At 44.1% G+C, this 19,737-nt stretch overlaps 1 protein-coding gene across 1 annotated transcript in view; it reads left to right on the forward strand.

Moving 5' to 3' along the window:
* The window catches only part of GAB2 (GRB2 associated binding protein 2), a 189,283-nt gene that overhangs the window by 151,377 nt on the left and 18,169 nt on the right, over window positions 1-19,737 (forward strand). Inside the window, exon 3 of the mRNA XM_059187936.1 lies at window positions 11,526-11,769. Coding sequence (XP_059043919.1) covers window positions 11,526-11,769 — 244 coding nt within the window. The remainder of the gene's footprint in view (window positions 1-11,525; window positions 11,770-19,737) is intronic.

The following is a 19,737-nucleotide window of genomic DNA, read 5'->3' on the forward strand; positions in this document are numbered from 1 at the left end:
GGTTTTCTTGGGCGCCTGGGTGGCTCAGTGGGTTAAGCCGCTGCCTTCGGCTCAGGTCATGATCTCAGGGTCCTGGGATCAAGTCCCATATCGGGCTCTCTGCTCAGCAGGGAACCTGCTTCCCTCTCTCTCTCTCTCTGCCTGCCTCTCCATCTGCTTGTGATATCTCTCTGTCAAATAAATAAATAAAATCTTTAAAAAAAATAAAAATAAAAAAAAATAAAATGGTTTTCTTTCTTTCTTTTTTTTTTTCATTCCACTGGATATTTGTGTAGCACTTATAATTTATAAGTATATGCTGCTCCCTTACCCTCACATTGACTGCACAATAAGATCATCCTTCAACGTGGTGTGAAAAAGACTTGAGTTTGAGGCCTGATTTGGGCATTGCCTAAGAGCTCTATAACGCTGAGTAAGCCATTTTACTTCTCTGAGTCTTAGTCTCCTCTTATGTGAAATGAATCTGGAAAGATCACCATCCTGCCAACTTTTCAGGGCCATTATAAATGTCAAAGTTATTGAGAACAGCCTACAATTGGAAAATAAAAATAAAAATTTCTTTTACAAAAAATTAAACAATCAATTTAACAAGAAACATACACGATCTCTGTACAGACAATGGCAAAACGTTGCCAGAGAAATTCAAGAAAACCCAACAAAGGGAGAGAGATATCATGTGGTAAAATAGAACATTCAATATTGTTACTATGCTATTTCTCTCCAAATTGGTCTGTAGATTCAGACCAATCTTTCTCATAATTCCGGCAATTTTTTGTATTAATTATACCAAAGCAAATGAGAAGGTACTATATACGCATATGAAAACATGAATGTTGTATCAAGAATATGTCAATAATAGTTCTGATCCTTTTCAGACATAATGTTGGACTTTTTTTGAGGACTTCCGGGAACAACGTTAGATTATTAGATGAAAGCTTTTTTCACTCTCCTTAGAAGTAGAAAAGACCACTTGAGCTTATAATGTTTATTGTTCTTCCGATTTGATGTGTTACTAGGAAAAACACTGAACTGAAAAACAAGAGACTGACACTTTGCTCAGGCCTACCAATCAGTCACTGGTGAAAATCACTTGGTCTCTCTGGACCTTAGATTTCTTATCAGTAAAATAAAATACAGAACTGAATGATCTCTTAGTCACTTCTAGAACTGTGCATCTGTGATATGGTAGAAGAATAAATCATTAAGGGTCAGCAAGAACAATCTGGTGATTTCTTTCCAAGCCTGGTTCAATACAAGTTTATCGTGTTACTCTCTTGAACCTTTTAATTCTATAAGCTAGGCAGTAATTAGCATGTTGTTTGTGACCAAGCTGTACTAAAATGAAAAAGAATATGATATCTATAATAACACTAATGCAATCGCCAATCTCCAAACTGGCTTTTCTTACGATTTCTTCTCTTGATTTTTTCTTTTTCAGTTGTGGGAAGAGGTAGAGGGGTGCAGAGGGAAAGGGAGAGGGAGTTTTTTTTAAAGATGTATTTATTTATTTTAGAGAGAGCATGCATGAGTGGCGAGAGGGGAAAAGGGAGAGGGAGAGAATCCCAAGCAGACTCTCCTCCATGAAATGTGGAGTCTGACACAGGGCTTGATCCCATGACCCATGAGATCATGACTTGAGCCACAGCCACAAGCTCGATGCTGTCTGGGCCATGCACGTGCTCCAGGAGAGAGAATCTTAAGCAAGCTCCACACCTAGTGTGGAGCCCGACTCGGGGCTCAATCTCACAACCCTGAGATTATGACCTGAGCTGAAATCAAGGGTCAGATGTTCAACCAACTGAGCCACCCAGGCGCCCCTCCTCTTGATTTTTTCAAAGCATAAGTTTGGGATTCATCAGTTTTGGTTTCAGCCTCTATCTCCTTAAAGATGAACTTAAATTAGATGGTAATATTTTGAAAGAGGACGTGATTACACAAACCAGAATGAGAACCTCTAGTCCAGGGATTGGCAAACTTCCTCTATAAAAGGCCAGATAGTAAATATTGTAGGTTTCACCCTTCTCTTCTCTCACAAATACTCCCATGGCAGATAAGCAACCGTAAACAGTATGTAAGTGAGTACACATAGCTGTATCCCAATAAAACTTTATTTATGAAGATAGCCAGCGGATCCAGTTTGACTTACGGTCCACAGTTTGCCACCCCCGTTCTAGTGTAATAATACACTTCAGCAGGCCTTCTGAGACACATGTGCACATGGTCTCAGGTATTGGCCTTTCTAGAGGTGTAGAAAAGACAGCACTTCTTTTGGGGTGCCAGCAGAGAAAGCCTAGAGTTGCTGAGGCACCAAGACACAAGGCTGCAAGGGGAGTAGGAAAGCTACACACAATAAGCCAGGAGCCCGTTGGGACTCCAGGACTAGAGAGAGCAGCTAAGAGCTGCCGGTTATGAGATGGTCCTGCCAGGCTCTTTGCCTCTGGGGTCTTCCAGTCACCACACAAAGGCCAGCCAAGGCCTTCTGCCCTTTCTGGCACCAGTCTTGGCTCTGATCAAACCTGGAGGGTCTGTGAGCACAAAGCCTTCCAGCACTGTTCTCCAACATCAGGCCGCCTCCCATGATGGAGAGCTGAGGGAACACTTCCTTCCGTGGGGCACTGCTGTGCAGGGACTGTGGCGTCTCTCTGCTCCCTAAGACAGGCCCTTCAGGCTGCTGTTTCACATCAGGTACAAGATGTGAATCTTAGATTCACATACCATCCTTGGGTTCCACAGCTAGTGAGCAGAGATTCAGATTTCAAAGTCCGCGTTCATTCTCCCTGCCACACTACCTCTCCCACAGCCGGAGCTGGGCTTCATGTAATGCTCAGATCTTGTGATTCCTTCAGCAAGCCGGGCTCTGAGAGCCCCATCCCCCCACCCAGAGCTGAACACGTGCAGGTATTTTGCTGGTGATTTTTGCCACTGCTGATGAGTCTTTTTTTTTTTTTTTTTTTTTAAGATCTCATTCTTAAGCAATCTCTGCACCCAGTGTGGGGCTGGAACTCATAACCCAGAGATCAAGAGTCGCAGGCTCTTCTGACTGGGCCAGCCAGGCGCCCCACTGATGATTCCTGATGAACTCCTTCCGTTAGAGCCTCTGACAGTCATGTTCACACCGTTTGCCAGTTGTCTCTTAAATGGAAGTCATTGTAAAAAAAAAAAAAGGCTGGGGAAGTTCACCTCTTGTTAAAGCTGGTTAGCTTAAAAATATAGTGATATATTGTTGCTATTTCTGTGGGAAGGTCTTAAGAGTCAAAGACATCATTGCTGTGTGAGCTTATGGTGCCCCTGGATGGATTGATTCCTATGGGACATGGTTAGGTTCCCAGAGTTCCTCAGGGGAAGGGAGAAGTGCTGCCCGAGAAATACGGGTTTTCTAAGTACAGTATAAACCCACAGAGTAAGGGCAAGACCCATTCTTTCTGTTGGGCCTGCAGCTCCTCGCAGAGTACCTACAGTCCGTGCTCATGACCCTAAGTCAGTGACGAGAGGACTCATTCCAACTAAGAATTAACTCCTTGTGGGGGACCCCCGGCCCGCTCAGCCCCACTCAAGGGAGCAGGAGTGAGGTCTGACACAACTAAGGTGTGCCGTAGGTGTGGCAGGTAAGGGGAGAACAAAACTGGGGACTGCTCTTTCTAAAACCAGCAGGACAATGCATGGTTCAGCATAGGCTCGCTGACCTAAAACAGATACACACACAAGGCGGAAGACCTCACCAAGTGGTAACAGCTCCTCCCAGCCTCCAGGAACAGTTTGCATTTGGATCCTGGAGCTCCCCCTTCGTTCTTCTAACCCTAGGAAGAATAACCAACCTCCGTGGTATGTTTATTGAACACCTTGTTCCCAACCAGACCTTTGCTAGGTACAGAGCATTGTGCTAAATGCTGTCAGAGAGACAGAGATGGGCCAGATCCTGGCTTCTGCCTGCTCACCATCCCCTTCCATGTGACAGACTCGTGAACTAAGCCACAGGACGAGGTACCGTGAAAGGTTTCGAGGAAGTCGTGATTCATTCTCACTGGAGACCTCAGGGAAAGGCTGGCATTTGCTCTAACGTGAGGGGCCCTGGGGCAGCAGAGGTTATGTAAGGGTGTGTGACCAGAGACGGTGACATGCCTCTCAGCTACAGTCACTCTCTTTTCCCTGTACCCTTCACCAAATCGATTTCTGCTAAAGTATACTGAGAGATCCTCTGTGTCAAGGTCAGGATGTTCTCTGACTTGGCTCTCAGAGCCCTGGGGGGGGGGGGGGTGGTTGCTGTTCTTTCTCAGATCCTTCCCCGGAAGGGGGATGCATGGACAGTCTAGTCCCTCAAAGGTCTCCCAGGGTCTCATTTTACTGCCTGTCTATGCCCCCTCCTTTTTTCTTCCTCTGCTTTATAGTTTCTATAAACACTAAGAGATGTATTTTTGAGCTTGGGGAATTATTTATACTAATCTTTAGTAGTTTGATCCAGTGAATGTTTACTTACCATACAAATGTAACATAATAAACTCATAACAAAAGAACAGCCCTGCCAGCCAGTATCCTGGGTGATGAGATCCCCTGACTTGATTGCCCCTCCCCTCCCCCACAGATTACAGAGACTCCAGCTTCGTTCACACTGATTAATACAGACGTATCTTTCCTGTGGGGTGGTGGAAGGATCCCCACACTAGGAGATCTGAATTCATATCCCAGGTTTGAGGTCTGACCTGCTTTGTGGCCTTGGACAAGTAGCCTCACCTTTCTGGGTCACAGTTTCTCCAACTGGAAACAAAGAAGCTTTGGGAGTGTGGGACGGAGAACAGTGATAAGTGAGCAGATAGACTCCAGGGCCCCTTCCAGTTGTCATATTATGTGCGTTATTGTGTTGAGCGAAGCTATTTTGTATTTGGCTTTAAATTTGTGAATAATTCCTCTAATTATGATGTGTTTCTGACAATTTTGAGGAGTATTCAGTTTTCAATGATTACTCGTGATTGTGAGTTAAAATGACCTGGAGCTCTCGATTCAGTCTTGCCCTCAGCCCTTGTCAGCATGCATTTGTTTTTGGAACTCTACACCCTCTGGTCCTTGTTTCTTGCTCAGCTGTCTGCAGGGACCGCTTACCCCAGAGAATCCTACACCCTTCTGTTTTCAAAAGTCTTTCATCAGCCGTCTTCTGTCTGTTGGAACCCTTAGCATGTTACCACTGTTCCACTTCTGGGTGTCAAGCCAACAACCATTTACTGAGTATTTAGTAATTACTGTTTACCCATATTCCATCTCACCAGATCCCCAAAAGAACCTTGTAAGGTGGGTGTTCTCTTTGGCGTTTGACAGCATGAAAAAAGGTGCGGAGAAAGTAAAAGTTTTGCATCCTGTAGTAGGATGGTGTCAGAACCCATGTTTCTGAACGGGCTCTTCCCGTTACATGTTGTACCCTTTGAAGTTGGCTGTAGGTAGATGATATGAAAAACCAGTGAGAACAAGGGTGGTTTCCAAAATACGATGCTCCAAAATACGATTTTTGGAAGAATTTGTTTTTTCACTTGGCTTTTCAGGCTTGCTTTGCCCCTGACTCTTCAGTTGACCCCAACCTTTCTACCTCTGGCCTGGGATTAAGAACCAGAGCCAAACCAGGGGATCTTATCTAAATCCCTGTGTAAATATGACTCATTAGGTCTTAACAGCTCTTATATTTCCCAGAGATGGCTTTGATGTGTATCCTCAATCTCATCTGAGTTCTTTCTTTTTTGAATAGAGAAAACTAGGGCCAGGAAGGTGAAATGGCATTCCCAAGGTCATTCAGCCAATTGACAGCAGAGCTTGGCCCAGACAGACCACCCCCCCATGCTGTTATTGGACTCTGCTTCTCAAAAAGCTAATACCGTTTACCACATAGGGATCTTGTGGAAACTCTTTTCTGCATGGATGAGAAGAAATGGCTTTGGAAGAGAGTGAGATCTGTTTCATTCACACAGGCTCTGCCACTTTCCAGCTGTGTGACCCCAGAGCTCATTATTAACTTTTCTGAGCTTCAGTTTCTTCATCCAAAAAGAAGGGGGAAAATGGAAATAATATCTGCCTCATAGAGTAGACTAGAGGTACATAGTAGGTGCTTAATAAATGGCAGCTATGATTATTATATTCCATATTGTCCTTTTGTTCTCCTTCCACATATAACATGGTATGGCTTATAGTTGGAACTAAAACAGACAACGTAACCTTCCTTCCAAGCATTCACTGTTGGTTGGGAAGCAACTCCATACCTCTTGGCTGATTTCGAGTTCTCAGCAGTTCCATGTATACTAAAGAATAGAAGCAGTAAGGGTGCACTTGGGTGGCTCAGTGGGTTAAGCCTCTGCCTTCGGCGCGGGTCATGATCTCATGATCTCAGGGTCCTGGGATCAAGTCCCACATCGGGCTCTCTGCTCAGCAGGGAGCCTGCTTCCCCTCTTGCTCTCTGCCTACTTGTGGTCTCTCTCTCTCTCTGTCAAATAATTAAATAAAATCTTAAAAAAAAAAAAAAGAATAGAAGCAGTAAGAATGGAGGTGCTATGTTAAATGCTTTTTGTACTTATGTACATTATGTTAAAGCATTTATGCTAAATGCTTTTATGCATTTATGTTAAATGCTTTATGTACGATCTCAAACTTTGCAGCAGCCCTGGAAAATTATGTATTTTCCCGGTTGAACACGCAAAGATAGAAGAGGTTTACGTAAACTGTCCAAGGCCATAAAGCAAGCAGTTAGCAGAAGCAGGCTTTGAATCCAGCCCTGGCTCTAGCATGTGCTTTGGTCTTCATGGGTTCTGACACCCACTGAGGCTTGGGGTGGGGATTTGGGGGGTGGGGGTGAGGGGAGAAGGATAAAGATAAAAAGGGCACTGAGATAAGGGAACCAGTCATTATTTGGCCAGTCATCTTTTCCAGAAACTCCCGCCAACCGCCCCTTTCCTGCTCCTGTTATCACCAGCCAGTTGCTGGCTGGGCTGGGCTGCCGGGCCACTCTACTGAAATCCTTCAGAGCTTTCCTGTTCTAGAGTTTTGCAAGAAGGTGGGCGGAGTGTTTGTGTGCTGGGCAGGGTTCCCAGGGGTGATTGTGGAAAGGAAGGGGAGTGATTTTTAGAGCCCTAAAAAGAAGCCAGGGAGAAGAGGAAAAAATAAAACCCTGTTTAAAAGAAAACAAATTTGACTCAAGCATTTTCTGGCATTATCTTTAGTCTAGACTTGGAGGTGGAAGCCCAGGCCAGAAGTCTGGAAATGTCCTTTTTCTTGCTGTATAACTGTGCTTCCTAATGACCCAAGACACATCATTACAACAGCCTTATGGCCACATACCAAAAACAGCCCAGCCACACATCGCGTAATGTCCTTTTTCATTCTTTTCTTCCCTCACGAGGTACCAAGGCAATAAAAACAAATCCTATGCACGTTTTGTGTGAACGTGCACATTTGTTTTCACATCAGTATCTCATTCGCCTTTTACACCTTGGGTCTTTTGACCCCAACGAGTTCTTGCTATTTTGTTTTGCTAAAATTCCCACTGCCTTGCTATGACTGTGGAGCCATGCCCTGAATGGTGGGGTTGGAGGAGGTGCAGAGAACTAAAGGTAGAAAAGGGACAATGTCTCTTACTCAATCTACTTTAGGAAGGACTTGGTATTTGCTGAGTGTTCAGCATTCTCTTTAGAGAGGAAATGAACTAAAGGTCAAATGTATTTAATTAGACCATTCATCTCTTGCACAGACTTCATACTTTGCAGAAGTGTTTATGCATGTGTGTGTATGTTTTTAAATTCACTTATCATGTATCACCCATTTAAAGTGTACAAGTCATTGTTTTTTTAGTATATTCACAAGGTTGTGTACCCATCACCACCATCTAATGTTGGAATGTTTCATTACGTCAGATAGAAACCCCAAACTCATTAGCAGTCACTCCCCATTTCCACTCCTCCATCCCACCCCCATCCCCGGACAACCACTAGTCTACTTGCCCTTTTTATGGATGTGCTGATTCTAGACATTTCACATAAATAAAATCATTACAGTCTGTAACATTTTATCACTCGCTTCTTCCACTTAGCATAGAAGATTCACTCATGGTGTAGCATGTAGCAGCACTTCATTCATTAGATGGCTGACTAATATGCCGTTACGTAGCTACATCACGTTGTTTAACTGGGCTCTGCCTCAGTCATCACACGGTCTTCTCTCCCCATATGTCTCTGTCTCTGTTTGCTCTTCTTATAAGTATATCCATCAGTGAATTAGCACCTGCCCTAATCCTTATGGCCTCATGTTAACTAATTAGATCTGGAAAGACCCTATTTTCGAACAAGGTCACATTCTGAGGTTCCATGTAGACATGGGTTTTGGGGGACCCTATTCAATCCAGTATAAACCCTAAGGAATAGTCACCTACATTCAGGTAGAAATCTTTTAAAGTAGCAAGGAGAAGTGAGATTTTGGCAAGGTTTAGCACCAAAACAGCTTTGAAAGAATTTTTCTGAAACTGCAGATCATTATGGAGCTGACTGATTTCATGGACATGGTTTATCTTGATAGAATGGAATTCCGAGTGAGCCCAACTCAGTATAACCCCTACATCATCTTATTAGCAGAAACAAGCATATTTGGTTTGGTGCTAGTGAAAATTCTTTTATTCATTCAGCAACTATATATTCATTACCCACAGTGAGCTGAGACTATTTTAGGCACCAGGATTACAGAAATGCCCAGTACACATTTTGAGGACTTATATCATGCCAAATTGTCTTGACTCTTTATGCATTTCATCCTTGTGACCATCCTCTGTTAACTTGTAAATAAGGAAACCAAGACTCAGAGAGGAGAAATGATTTCTCTGCAAGTAAATAGTCTAGGCCACAGGGCCCCGGCTGTGAGAATAGGTCACTCCTCTTTTATACAGACCCACAACCCAAAGCATGTGCAGGGGGCACGTGGGATGTGTGGGGTGACAGGCAAGATAAGTAGATTGTGACAGAATGGCCTTTCTTGTTGGACTTGGGAACCAGGACTTAATGCTGAAAGCAGTGGGGAATCAGTGAGTGGTATGGAACGAGCATGACCTCATGCTATGTACTTCACTTTTTTTTAATTAATCAGCATGTATTTAATGGAGTTGGGTCACACGCTGGGCTTGATGCCAGGGATGAAACTGTGTAAGAAGAGATAGAACCTGCCCTCACTGAGTTTACAGCCGAATGTATGGAGTGACAAGAGAGAACAGTTACTGTCTTCCTAAAACTCTGTTTGAAACACAAGAAGGACTGGTCAGAAACAAAGTTGAGGAAATAAACAGGACAATGGTTTTAAGAAGAGAGAGCTCCATAGGCATCCTGAGGGTAACAGGGATCCACTGAAGAATCTGAAGCCAGGCAGTGACATAACAACATGGTGTGGTTGTTGAGAAGCAGGCTCCTACATAATGCCTACGTTTCTGGCTCCGAACCAACTGGATGGTGACGTTGATGTACTTCACGGGAAGGGAGAACACAGGAGGAGGACCATGGAGCTTGACCTGCAGGTGGGACACCTGAATGGAGGTGCCCAGCAGGCAGGGGGTGATAGGACGAGAGCTCTGGATAGAGAACTGAGCTAAAGCCTGATTTCTGAGAGTTGTCATCACCTGGCTGGAGAAGACGACCCCAGGGGAGTCTCCTGAGAGAGCCAAGCTATAGGAGGGTCTGGGGTGGAACCCTGAAAAAGGCCCCCACTGAAGGGGTGGAGGGGTCCAAAAAGACCACAGGAAAGGTAGAAATACCCCCTGAGGCTTTCTCTTTGTGCCTTCCCTGTGTCTTCTCAAGCAGCAGCTGTGTTCGCCCCTGACGCCATGGCTACCCCATCACTGAGCATAAACCTCCCCCCTCTGCCATTAGAGAGTTCGTCTTGCAAATCTAATGGAGTAATGAAGCCATTGATTCTGTTAACAAACATCCAGTTCACTACAAGACCTGTAAAGGGAATTCATTGCGGAGGTCAATATAGCTGTTGATGGAACAGTGTTTCCCAGAGGCCCATGGCTTTCTCTGCTGGACGCTGGCAGAAGTGGTTCTGCCTAGCATCAGTGAAGCCTGGAAAGTAATTAATCCGATAGAGCACTAATGAGCTGGTGATCCTGCCTGGGGCCACGAGGAGGCTTCTAAAATAGGTCAGATAACGGGGAGTAGAAACAGAGTATGCCCCCTCAGAAAAGACTGGAATAGCCCTAGCAAGCCACCACCACCAGCACTGAGCCATCACACCCCACCAGCTGTCACATCGCCAGAAATTACATCTTTAAACCTTTATTTCTCTTGAACAAGAAGTTTCACAGTGGAATTATTGTATGACAAATGAATATATTCGCTTCTTCCACAAACGCAGACGAAGAACTTTCTGTGTGCCTGGCCTTTATTGGGTAAATCCTGGGACTGTAGGCATAACTACATCAGTTGCTGTCTTAGAGACTCATGGGCTAGGCAAGGAGGCAGAAGGACAGTGGATATAATGAAGCACGGGCCAAGTGCTATTGGCAGCCAAAAAGGACTGCATCCAGGAAGGTTTCAGAGAGAATATGATATCCGTGTAGGGTCTTAAAGTCTGCGTACGAGTGCCAGTAGAGGAGAAGTGAAATCCAGGTGGAAGGAACAGCAGAAGCCCATAAGAATCATAAAAGGGGCTGATGTGCCTGGGGACTGATGAAGCTTCCGAATGCCTCGGGTCCGGGAGGAGAAAAGCAGGAAGTAGGTGAGACTGTCAAAGGCCTTGTGTGTTAGGCTCAGGAACTAGGACGAGCCTGGAGAAGCAGCCAAATGAGTAATGCCCTTGGCTTGAGGGGTGGGTAGCACTCTCAGCTATGATCTGACTTTAATACCCTGCTTCTTTTCTAGCACAGCACAGGGGGAGTTTAAAATGAGAGTTAAGGGGAAAAAGACCAATTAACTCAGAGCAGCAGGCACAAGAGTTGGGGAATGGGGACCATTGTTGTCCTCAAGAGGGCTTGGAAGGACAGTCAGGAGGACCTGGGACCAGTCTTATGGGACTGTCTGCTCCAACTACATTTGTGCTTTTATCACTAATGTAGTAAGGCACAGTCCAGGCTCTGACTTAATGAGTCTTCAGGAAGCCAAGCTCATCTAACAAAGCCGGTCTTCACTTTGATGGAGGTGATGACGGTAGGAGCCTCCAGAGAGGAGGAAAGAAGTGGCACTTACTGCCCCAAAGGTGTGAGGGCCAGAGTCACACTCACTCTGTGCACCCTGGGCAGCCACACCTCCTGGGAGCTGAACACCCTCAAGGTTGTGACAGGGAGCAGCCTCCAGGCGACTCCAGGAGCAGCCCTGAGGGACAGGGCATCTCCTTTTCCACCAGGAGGCCACAGCCCTCCTCTCCTGGAGGCAGAGAAGGAGCAGGTGTGTGAGGGGGAGAGAAGGCTGCTGCTGGATCATTGCCTCTGCTCTTAATATCTTTGCCTCCTCCGAAGCCCACTTTGGGATGAGGACACCTTTCTTTCCCTTTTCAGTCACAGAGCTTCTTCTTTTGTTCCTCAGACTCCCTGAGAAACCTCTCCTCCGCCAGTCACGGCCCCCGCTCCTCTCCAGCTGAGCTCAGCAGCTCCAGTCAGCACCTTCTCCGGGAACGGAAGTCCTCAGCCCCGTCGCACTCCAGCCAGCCCACCCTGTTCACCTTTGAAACCCCGGTGTCCAACCACATGCAGCCCGCCTTGTCCACCAGCGCGCCTCAGGAGTATCTCTACTTGCACCAGTGCATCAGCCGGAGGGCTGAGAACGCCAGGTAGGAAACCGCCGTGAGCACGGGGCCTGGGGGGGTGGGATCGGACGCCCAAGCACAGGACCCAGGGCTTGCAGTCCTACTGCTTTGAATTTTCAAGACAAGGGAGTAAAATATTTTCTCTTCTCAGGCAAACAGACATATTTATTAGCAAAGCATCACTCTTTTGCTGAGGGAACCCTCACATTGTCCTGGCATCCGTTATGTTGCTCTACAGTGATAATTAGATCCTAGAGGAATCTCCCATTATCAAAAATCACACTACAAAAATGTTCTGTTTAATCTGAGGGAAGAAACACACTAGGGGCTAGAGTTTCAGAATTGGAAACAAACAAACCATTCCATTTGCTTGTTGGCAATAAGAGGATAGCTCTAAAGTCTCACCATATTGAAATATCCATCTCTCACTTTTGCTCTAAAGCTGCACTGGTCTGTGTGGTAGTAAACTATACATACGTGGCTATTTAAATCTGAATGGGTTCAAATGAGATAAAACTTAAAATGAAGTTCCTCAGTTGCACTGGCCACATTTCAAGCACTCAGCTGCCACATGTGGCTAGTGGCTACCCTAGCAGACAGCACAGATAAGGAAACATTTCATCACCACGGAAAGTTCTAGAGCGAAGACTCTCTGCTCTAGAATAACAATCTCTGTAGTTCTAACACCACTAGCTCTCCCAGATGTGGAGCCTGTACGTATTTTTACTACCTTTTATTCCCCTTGTTAGGGTGAATGAAAGCACGAAGATGACGGGCTTTGCCAGAGCCAGTTCCCAGTTCCAAGCATGGCCAGAAGATGACAAATGTGTTTCTCAATTAATTGAGAAATATCTAACTTGTGTTTTGAAAACTAAGGCAATTAGAGAACCGACTGTATTAGTGTATCACACTATAGAACATTCTCAAGCAGAACCTTACTCGAACCCAAATGCACTGAGAGCCAGTAGAGATCATTTCTACCCATTTCATAGATGAAGAAAATGAGGCTCCTGCTAACGCACGACAGAGGCAGGACTGGAACCAAGGGCTGCTCGTCTCCAGGCCATGTTACCCTCCTTCTGGGACCATCACACAACACATGCTCCCAGCACTCTATCTTTTTTTTTTTTTTTTAAGATTTTATTTATTTATTTGTCAGAGAGAGTGAGCACAGGCAGACAGAGAGGCAGGCAGAGGCAGAGGGAGAAGCAGGCTCCCTGCTGAGCAAGGAGCCCGACATGGGACTCGATCCCAGGACGCCGAGATCATGACCTGAGCCGAAGGCAGCTGCCCAACCAACTGAGCCACCCAGGTATCCCTCCCAGCACTCTATCTTAAGGTTGCCGCAAATATCCATTTTCCTGATGCCATGGGATTCATTTGTTCGTGAACTTTCACTAGTTCAGACTCCATCAGTGGAGACATGTAGAGCCCAGATCACCGAAGGGGTTCGTGGCAGCGCCGTAAACATGCTGATGCTCCCAGCCCATGTGCCTGCCCACACTGGGAGACTAAAATTGTTTACAGGCTCTGGAGTCCATCAGATATGGCTCCAAATTCAGGTCCTGCCACTTTCTTTGTGATCTTGGGCCACTTACTCAACCTCTTTGAGTTTCTGTTTCCTGATCTGCAGAATGGAAATAACTCCTTCTAAGGCTTCCTGATGAGCACAGTGGCAGGAGCCTATCCTCAGTATGTAGGGGCGTAGGGGCATTTGTGCTTCTTGGGCACCGCTTCCCTCTACTTCTCGTGTCCCAGCTCAGAGTAGAGAAGGTGAGTTCTTAAACTCATCATTCTCTGGAAAGCGTACTTTCTATGAATGCTTCTCACCCTCAAAATGCATAGGAAATCTCTGGGGATCTGGTTAACACGCGGATTCTGATTCAGTAGGCCTGCAGTGGGTCCTGAGATCCTGCCTTCCTGCTAAATTCCAGAGCTCATCTGTGGATCACACATCAAGTAGAAGGCTTTATGTAATCATAACAGCTACCACCACCTCCACCCCCATGACACTGCAAGAGCAGCAGAGAAGAGCTATGACAATGTCTCTGCTTGAATTAGCAGTTGGGGCCCACTGTCTGCACCCCCTCCTCACTGGTAAAACCTCTGTTAACTTGCCTGAAATCCATGTCTCTGAATTCCCACAGCTGCTTTTTATTCTCTCTCTCTCTCAGACAGCGTTTGGAACTCTCTGCTTCGTAGTATGGATATTTATACTAATATATTACTGCACTTTGAAGACAGGACCAAGGGCATGTAATAGGTACATAAACTGCATGTGAACAGATCTGTGTTATAGAGAGAGAATGGAGCAGGGGAGACAGAACTGATCTGCAGTTGGGGAAGCAGCTTTAGTGTGGGGCCCTGACCAAGCTGTGCTTTTCTGTGTGTCTTTGCTTTCCCTTGTGTGGGTGTGGGTGCAGTAGAGGGATGAGCAGGATCTTGGAGATTTGGGGGAAAAATAAGTTCAAACAATATTAACAGAATTCCTGAATAATGGAGGGTGGGAAGGAAGCTTTCTTTGGCCCAGAAACACCATATAATAATTTCTGGAAGTACTAGAGTGGTTTGCATGATACTAAACATACTCTAACAATTATAAACTCTGGACACAATATAAAAAAACAACTGTGTGAAGGCACTGAAGAGCAATCATAGCAGGCAGAAACTGAAAGAGATTTAACTCTTAAAAGGAGCTAGGAGAGGGGGCGCCCAGGAGGCTCAGTCGGTTGAGCATCCCACTCTTGATTTCAGCTCAGATTGTGGTCTCAGCTTCATAAGATCGAGCCCTGCTTCGGTCTCCATGCTGGGTGTGGGTTCTCTCTCCCTCTCCCTTTGCCCCTCCCCTGCTTATGTTGCATTCCCTCACTCTCTCTCTCCACCCCCCCCAAAAAATGGTGCTAACTGCATAGAAAGACATCAAGTGTGTTGATTGCTTTAATCTGTGGTATTAAGGGTGGGGTTGTATATATAGTGAAGAGATGGTGAAAATTAGGAGAGAAAGACTCTAAAAAGTCACTGGGGAGTGCCAGCCCATGCGTGGTGGCAGAAGCCCACTCCAGGCTGCCCTTCCCACTGATCACAGGTAGATACTATGGACAAAATACAATTGCCCTGTAATTGTTTTGATTCTATAAAAATAAAAGGAGGCAACTTATAAAGGGAAGCAAGATGCAGAGATGGCAACATATAGAGGTGAATCCTCTGTATCTTATGGAATTGCCCCGAGGTGGGGCCCACTCACTTAGCAGCACGTCGGGGCAGACAGCTGAAAATGTGATAGAAACCCCATCTTTCTTGGTCGAGGAACCAGTAAAGGAGGCCTTTGGGAGCTGGAAGGGAGTGGAGTACCCAGAGTGAAGAAAGCTGGAGGAGGGATTTCCTGCTTCTGGGTCTCAAACCACACGAGTCTCAGGTTCACTGTGAACTGCACACGTGTGGGACATACCTGACCAGCGTAACAAGGGCCCTGTGAGCTGAGCTGAGGTGTGTACCCGCCACACACTGGAGGAGAGACGGGACTTGCAGCCTGAATCTAACCACCGTGATTGCTGGCAGAACGGGAACCTTGACGTTCTCCAGAGGATTATAACAGAACCCAGCATCTACACAATGTAATAGCACAATATTAAAGCTATATAATCCAAAAATCCTCAAAATGTAACCAGTTTTCAAGCGAAAGCATAGATGCCAAACCCAACATAACCTAGATGTTGGAAGCAACATCTTCCAATCTTAAATTTTTAAATTTAAATGTAAATGTAAAAGCCTGTATTATAACAATATTTCATAAAAATGAATGGAAAGAAAAGAAAAACCCCTAAGTTTATATCCTGAAGAATTATCCTTTAGGAATGAAAACAAAATCAAGAGCTTTCCAAATGAGAGGAAATCAAGAAAATTTCCGAGAGATCTGATTTAAAGAAGTGATATGGAAGTTCTTCACATTGAAGGAAAATAGTACCAGAAGGAAACTCAAACCTTCAGGAATGAGGAAAGAGCAGCAGAAATAGTAAATATCTGCATAATTTTCCTGCCTCAGTTCGCTATAATATGTGACTGTTGAAAGCAAATATTAAATATTGCCTAGTGGGGTTTTCACCTGGTTTCCTCTTCAGTGTGACGAGCTCCCTTCATCATTTTTTTACCATATGAGTCCCCTTGTGACATTTTTTCCCAGTTTTCATTTATCTGAAAATATCTGTATTTCACCTTCCTTTTTTAAAAGATTTATTTATTTGAGAGAGAGTGAGCATGCACTGGGGGACACGGGCAGAGGGAGAGGGACAGAGAGAGAGTCTCAAGCAGATTCCCCACTGAGCACAGAGCCCAACCCAGAACTCGATCTCACGACCCTGAGAGCACAACCTGAGCGGAGACCAAGAGTCAGTTGCTTAACCATCCATGCCACCCAGGTGTACCTACCCTTCATTTTGGGAAGATATCTTGCTGGATATAAAATTCTGGAATGATGGTTTTATTTTCTTTTGGCATTTTATAGGATGTCATTCTGTAATCCTCTGCCCTTTATTGTTTCTGTTGAGAGGTGAGCTATTATTTTTATTGTTCGAATCCTATATGTAATATACCTTTCTTCTTCTAAATATTTTTTTTCCTCTTAAAAAAAACTGTGGTGAAATAACATAAAATTTATCCTCTGAGCTATCTTTAAGTGTTCAGGTCAGATAGTGTTAAGTACTTTCACGTTGTTATGAACTCTTTTCATCTTGCCAAACTGAAACTCCCACCCATTAAAAACTCCCTGTTTCCCCATTCCCCTACTTCCCAACACCTTCCTTTCTACCATCTGCATGAATTTGACTTCTCTAGGTAACTCATATAAGTGGAGCCAGACAGTCCTTGTCTTTGTGCGAGTGGCTTTTTTACTTAGGTTACTGTCTGTAAGGTTCATCCATGTTAGAGCACGTGTCAGAACATCCTTCCTTTTTACAGCTGAACCCTGCTTCATGGCCTGCTTATGCCACATTTTGTTTGTTTCATCCATCAGTAGATAACCTTGGTGGTTTCCACCTGTTGGTTGTTGTGAATAATGCTACTGCGAACCTGGGTGTGCACATACTCTTCAAGGAGTCAGCTTTCAATTATTTGGGGTATATACCCAGAAGTAGAATTGCCAGGTACTCTGGTCATTCTGTTTTCAATCTTTTGAGAAACTGCCTTATTGTTTCTCATGGTGGCTGGGCCATTTAACAACCATGCACAAGGGTGAGTTTCTCGACATCCTGGCCAGCATTTGGTATTTTTTGGTAGTGCTATCCTAATGGCTATGAGGTGGTATCTCACTGTGGTTTGGGAGGAGTTTTTCGGATTTTTGTTTGTTTGTTTGGGGTTTGGTTGGTTGGGTTTTTTTTTTTTTTTATAGAAGTGGGGGATGAGCAGAGGGGGAGAGAGAATCCCAAGCAGGCTCCACACCCAGTACAGTCAGACACGGGACTCCTTCTCACAACCCTGAGATCATGACTTGAGCTGAAATCAGGAGTTGGACGCTTAACTGACTGAGCCACGTGGGCACCCCACACTGTGGGTTATTTACATTTCCGTAATGATTAGTGATGTTCAGCATCTATTCATGTGTTTGTTAGCTATTTGTATATCTTTGGAGAAATGTCTGTGTAGGCCTCTGCTCCCTCCCCTACTTTTTTTTTAATCTGGTTGTTCGGTTATTGTTGGGTAGTAGTTCTTTATATAATTTGGATATTAAGACCTTGCCAGATATTTTATTTAGAGATATTTCCCCCATTCTATAGTTTGCCTTTCACTCTGCTGACGCACAGTTTTATATTTTGATGCAACCCAATGTATCTCTTTTTACTTTTGTTGTGTGTGCTTTTGGTGTCATATAAATTTATTTATTTATTTATTTATTTCCCAAACCCACTGTCAGGAAGATTTCCTCCTGTGTTTTCTTCTCAGAGTTTATAGTTTTAACTCTTACGTTTAGGTCTTTGATCTGTTTTTTGTTAATTTTTTATATATGATATAAGGATCTAACTTCATTTTTGTGCACATGGATATCAATTTTCCCAGTACCATTTGTTGAAAAGATTGTCGTTTCCCCATCGAATGGGCTGAGCATCTGTGCTGAAAATCATTAGTTCAAGGTTATTTCTGGGCTCTATATTCTATTCCATTGGCTTCTATGTCTATCTTTGTGTCAATACCACACATTTAATTACTGTAGCTTTGTGATGATAAGTTTTGAAACCAGGAAGTCTGAGACCTTTCACTTTGTTCTTTGTTTGCAAAATTATTTTGACTGTTTGGACTTCTATTTGCTGACTTTTTTTGTTTTTCAGCAGTTTGACTATGATATTCCTAGGTGTATTTTTCACTTTCTGATTCTATTTATTGTTCTTTTTGATCCAGTAGAGCAGAATTTCTACCAATATTTCTTCTTCAAATTTTTTCCTGCCTCATTCCGTCTCCGCTTTCCTTCTGTTCTTCACGTGAGACCGCTTGAGACTGACTCATACGACACTGATATACTCAGTTTTAAAAATATTATTTCCTCTCTGTGCTCATTTTGGATGATTTTTTAATTGAATTTTCAGTTCTAGCATCCCCCCCACCTCCCTCACCCCACACTTTTACTTACCTTTTTTCCCCCCAATTTTTGAGGGGTAATTGAAATACAGTCCATGTCAATACATATAAAGTTTCCTTGTGCCCCTTGGTAATCCATGTTTCCCTCTACCTCATTCCTCAGGGAACACTGAGGATATTTCTGTCACTAAATTAGAAGAGGTTCTAGAATTTTACTTGAGTGGAATTATATGGTGTTTACTATTTTTCCTTATTTTTTTCAGGCAACATAATGCTTTTGGGACTCATCCATGTTTTTACATGTATCATTAGTTGTTCCTTTTTATTGCTGAGTAGTAATTCAGTTTACCTTTATATCACAATTTATTTGCCCATTCCTGTGTTTGATGGGCACTTGGATTGTTTCCACTTTCAGTTATTAAAAATTAAAATGCATTTGTACATAAACAGCCACTAACAAATCTTGGTGCAGACATTTGCTTTATTTCTCTTGGGTAAATACCTAGAACACCAGCCCTGGGTGGTTCTACTGGTGAATTCTATGAATTCTATCAGATGGGGCAACACAAATATTACCCATATTCTTTCAGGAAACATGAGAGAAGTCCTTTTACAAATCTTTTTTTTTTTTTTTTTTTTTTTTTTGAGACCAGAATAACTCTACTACCAAAACCTGAAAAAGATTAGAGGAAAGAAAATTGGAAGGCAACATTCCCTGTGGATATAGATGCAGAAATCCTTTCTTTTACCCCCCCCCCAAAAAAAGTAATCAAATCCAACTTAAAAATACATATTTAATGTGTTTGTGTATGTGTATGTATTAGGGATAATTTAAATGTATTAGGGAGGGGCGCCTGGGTGGCTCAGTGGTTTAAGCCTCTGCTTTCGGCTCAGGTCATGATCCCAGGGTCCTGAGATCGAGCCCCACAGCGAGCTCTCTGCTCAGCAGGGAGCCTGCTTCCTCCTTCTCTCTGCCTGCCTCTCTGCCTACTTGTGATCTCTCTCTGTCTATCAAATAAAAAAAAAAATGTATTAGGGAATATACTTGTGTATATACATCATTAGGGATAATAGTTCACGATAAAGTAGTGTTCATCCCAGGAATGCAAGGTTGATTTTACATTAAGAAACCAACCAGTGTGATTCATTACATCAAGAGAGTAAGGGGAGGGGTGCCTGGGTGGCTCAATCAGTCAAGCATCCTTCTCTTGAATTCAGACAAGGTCATGATCTCAGGATTGTGAGATCAAGCCTGGGGTCAGGCTCTGTGATACGCATGGAGCGACTTTAGATTCTCTTTCTCCATCTCTCTCTGCCCCTCCCCCTCCCCTCTCTCTCTCTCTCAGTCTCTCCCCCATATCTCTTTTTAAAAAAGAGAGAATAAGGAGAAAAATAATATACTCATCACCTTAGTAGGTGCAGATAAAG

The sequence above is a fragment of the Mustela lutreola genome, chromosome 1 (assembly GCF_030435805.1).
Source record: "Mustela lutreola isolate mMusLut2 chromosome 1, mMusLut2.pri, whole genome shotgun sequence".
NCBI lineage: Eukaryota > Metazoa > Chordata > Mammalia > Carnivora > Mustelidae > Mustela > Mustela lutreola.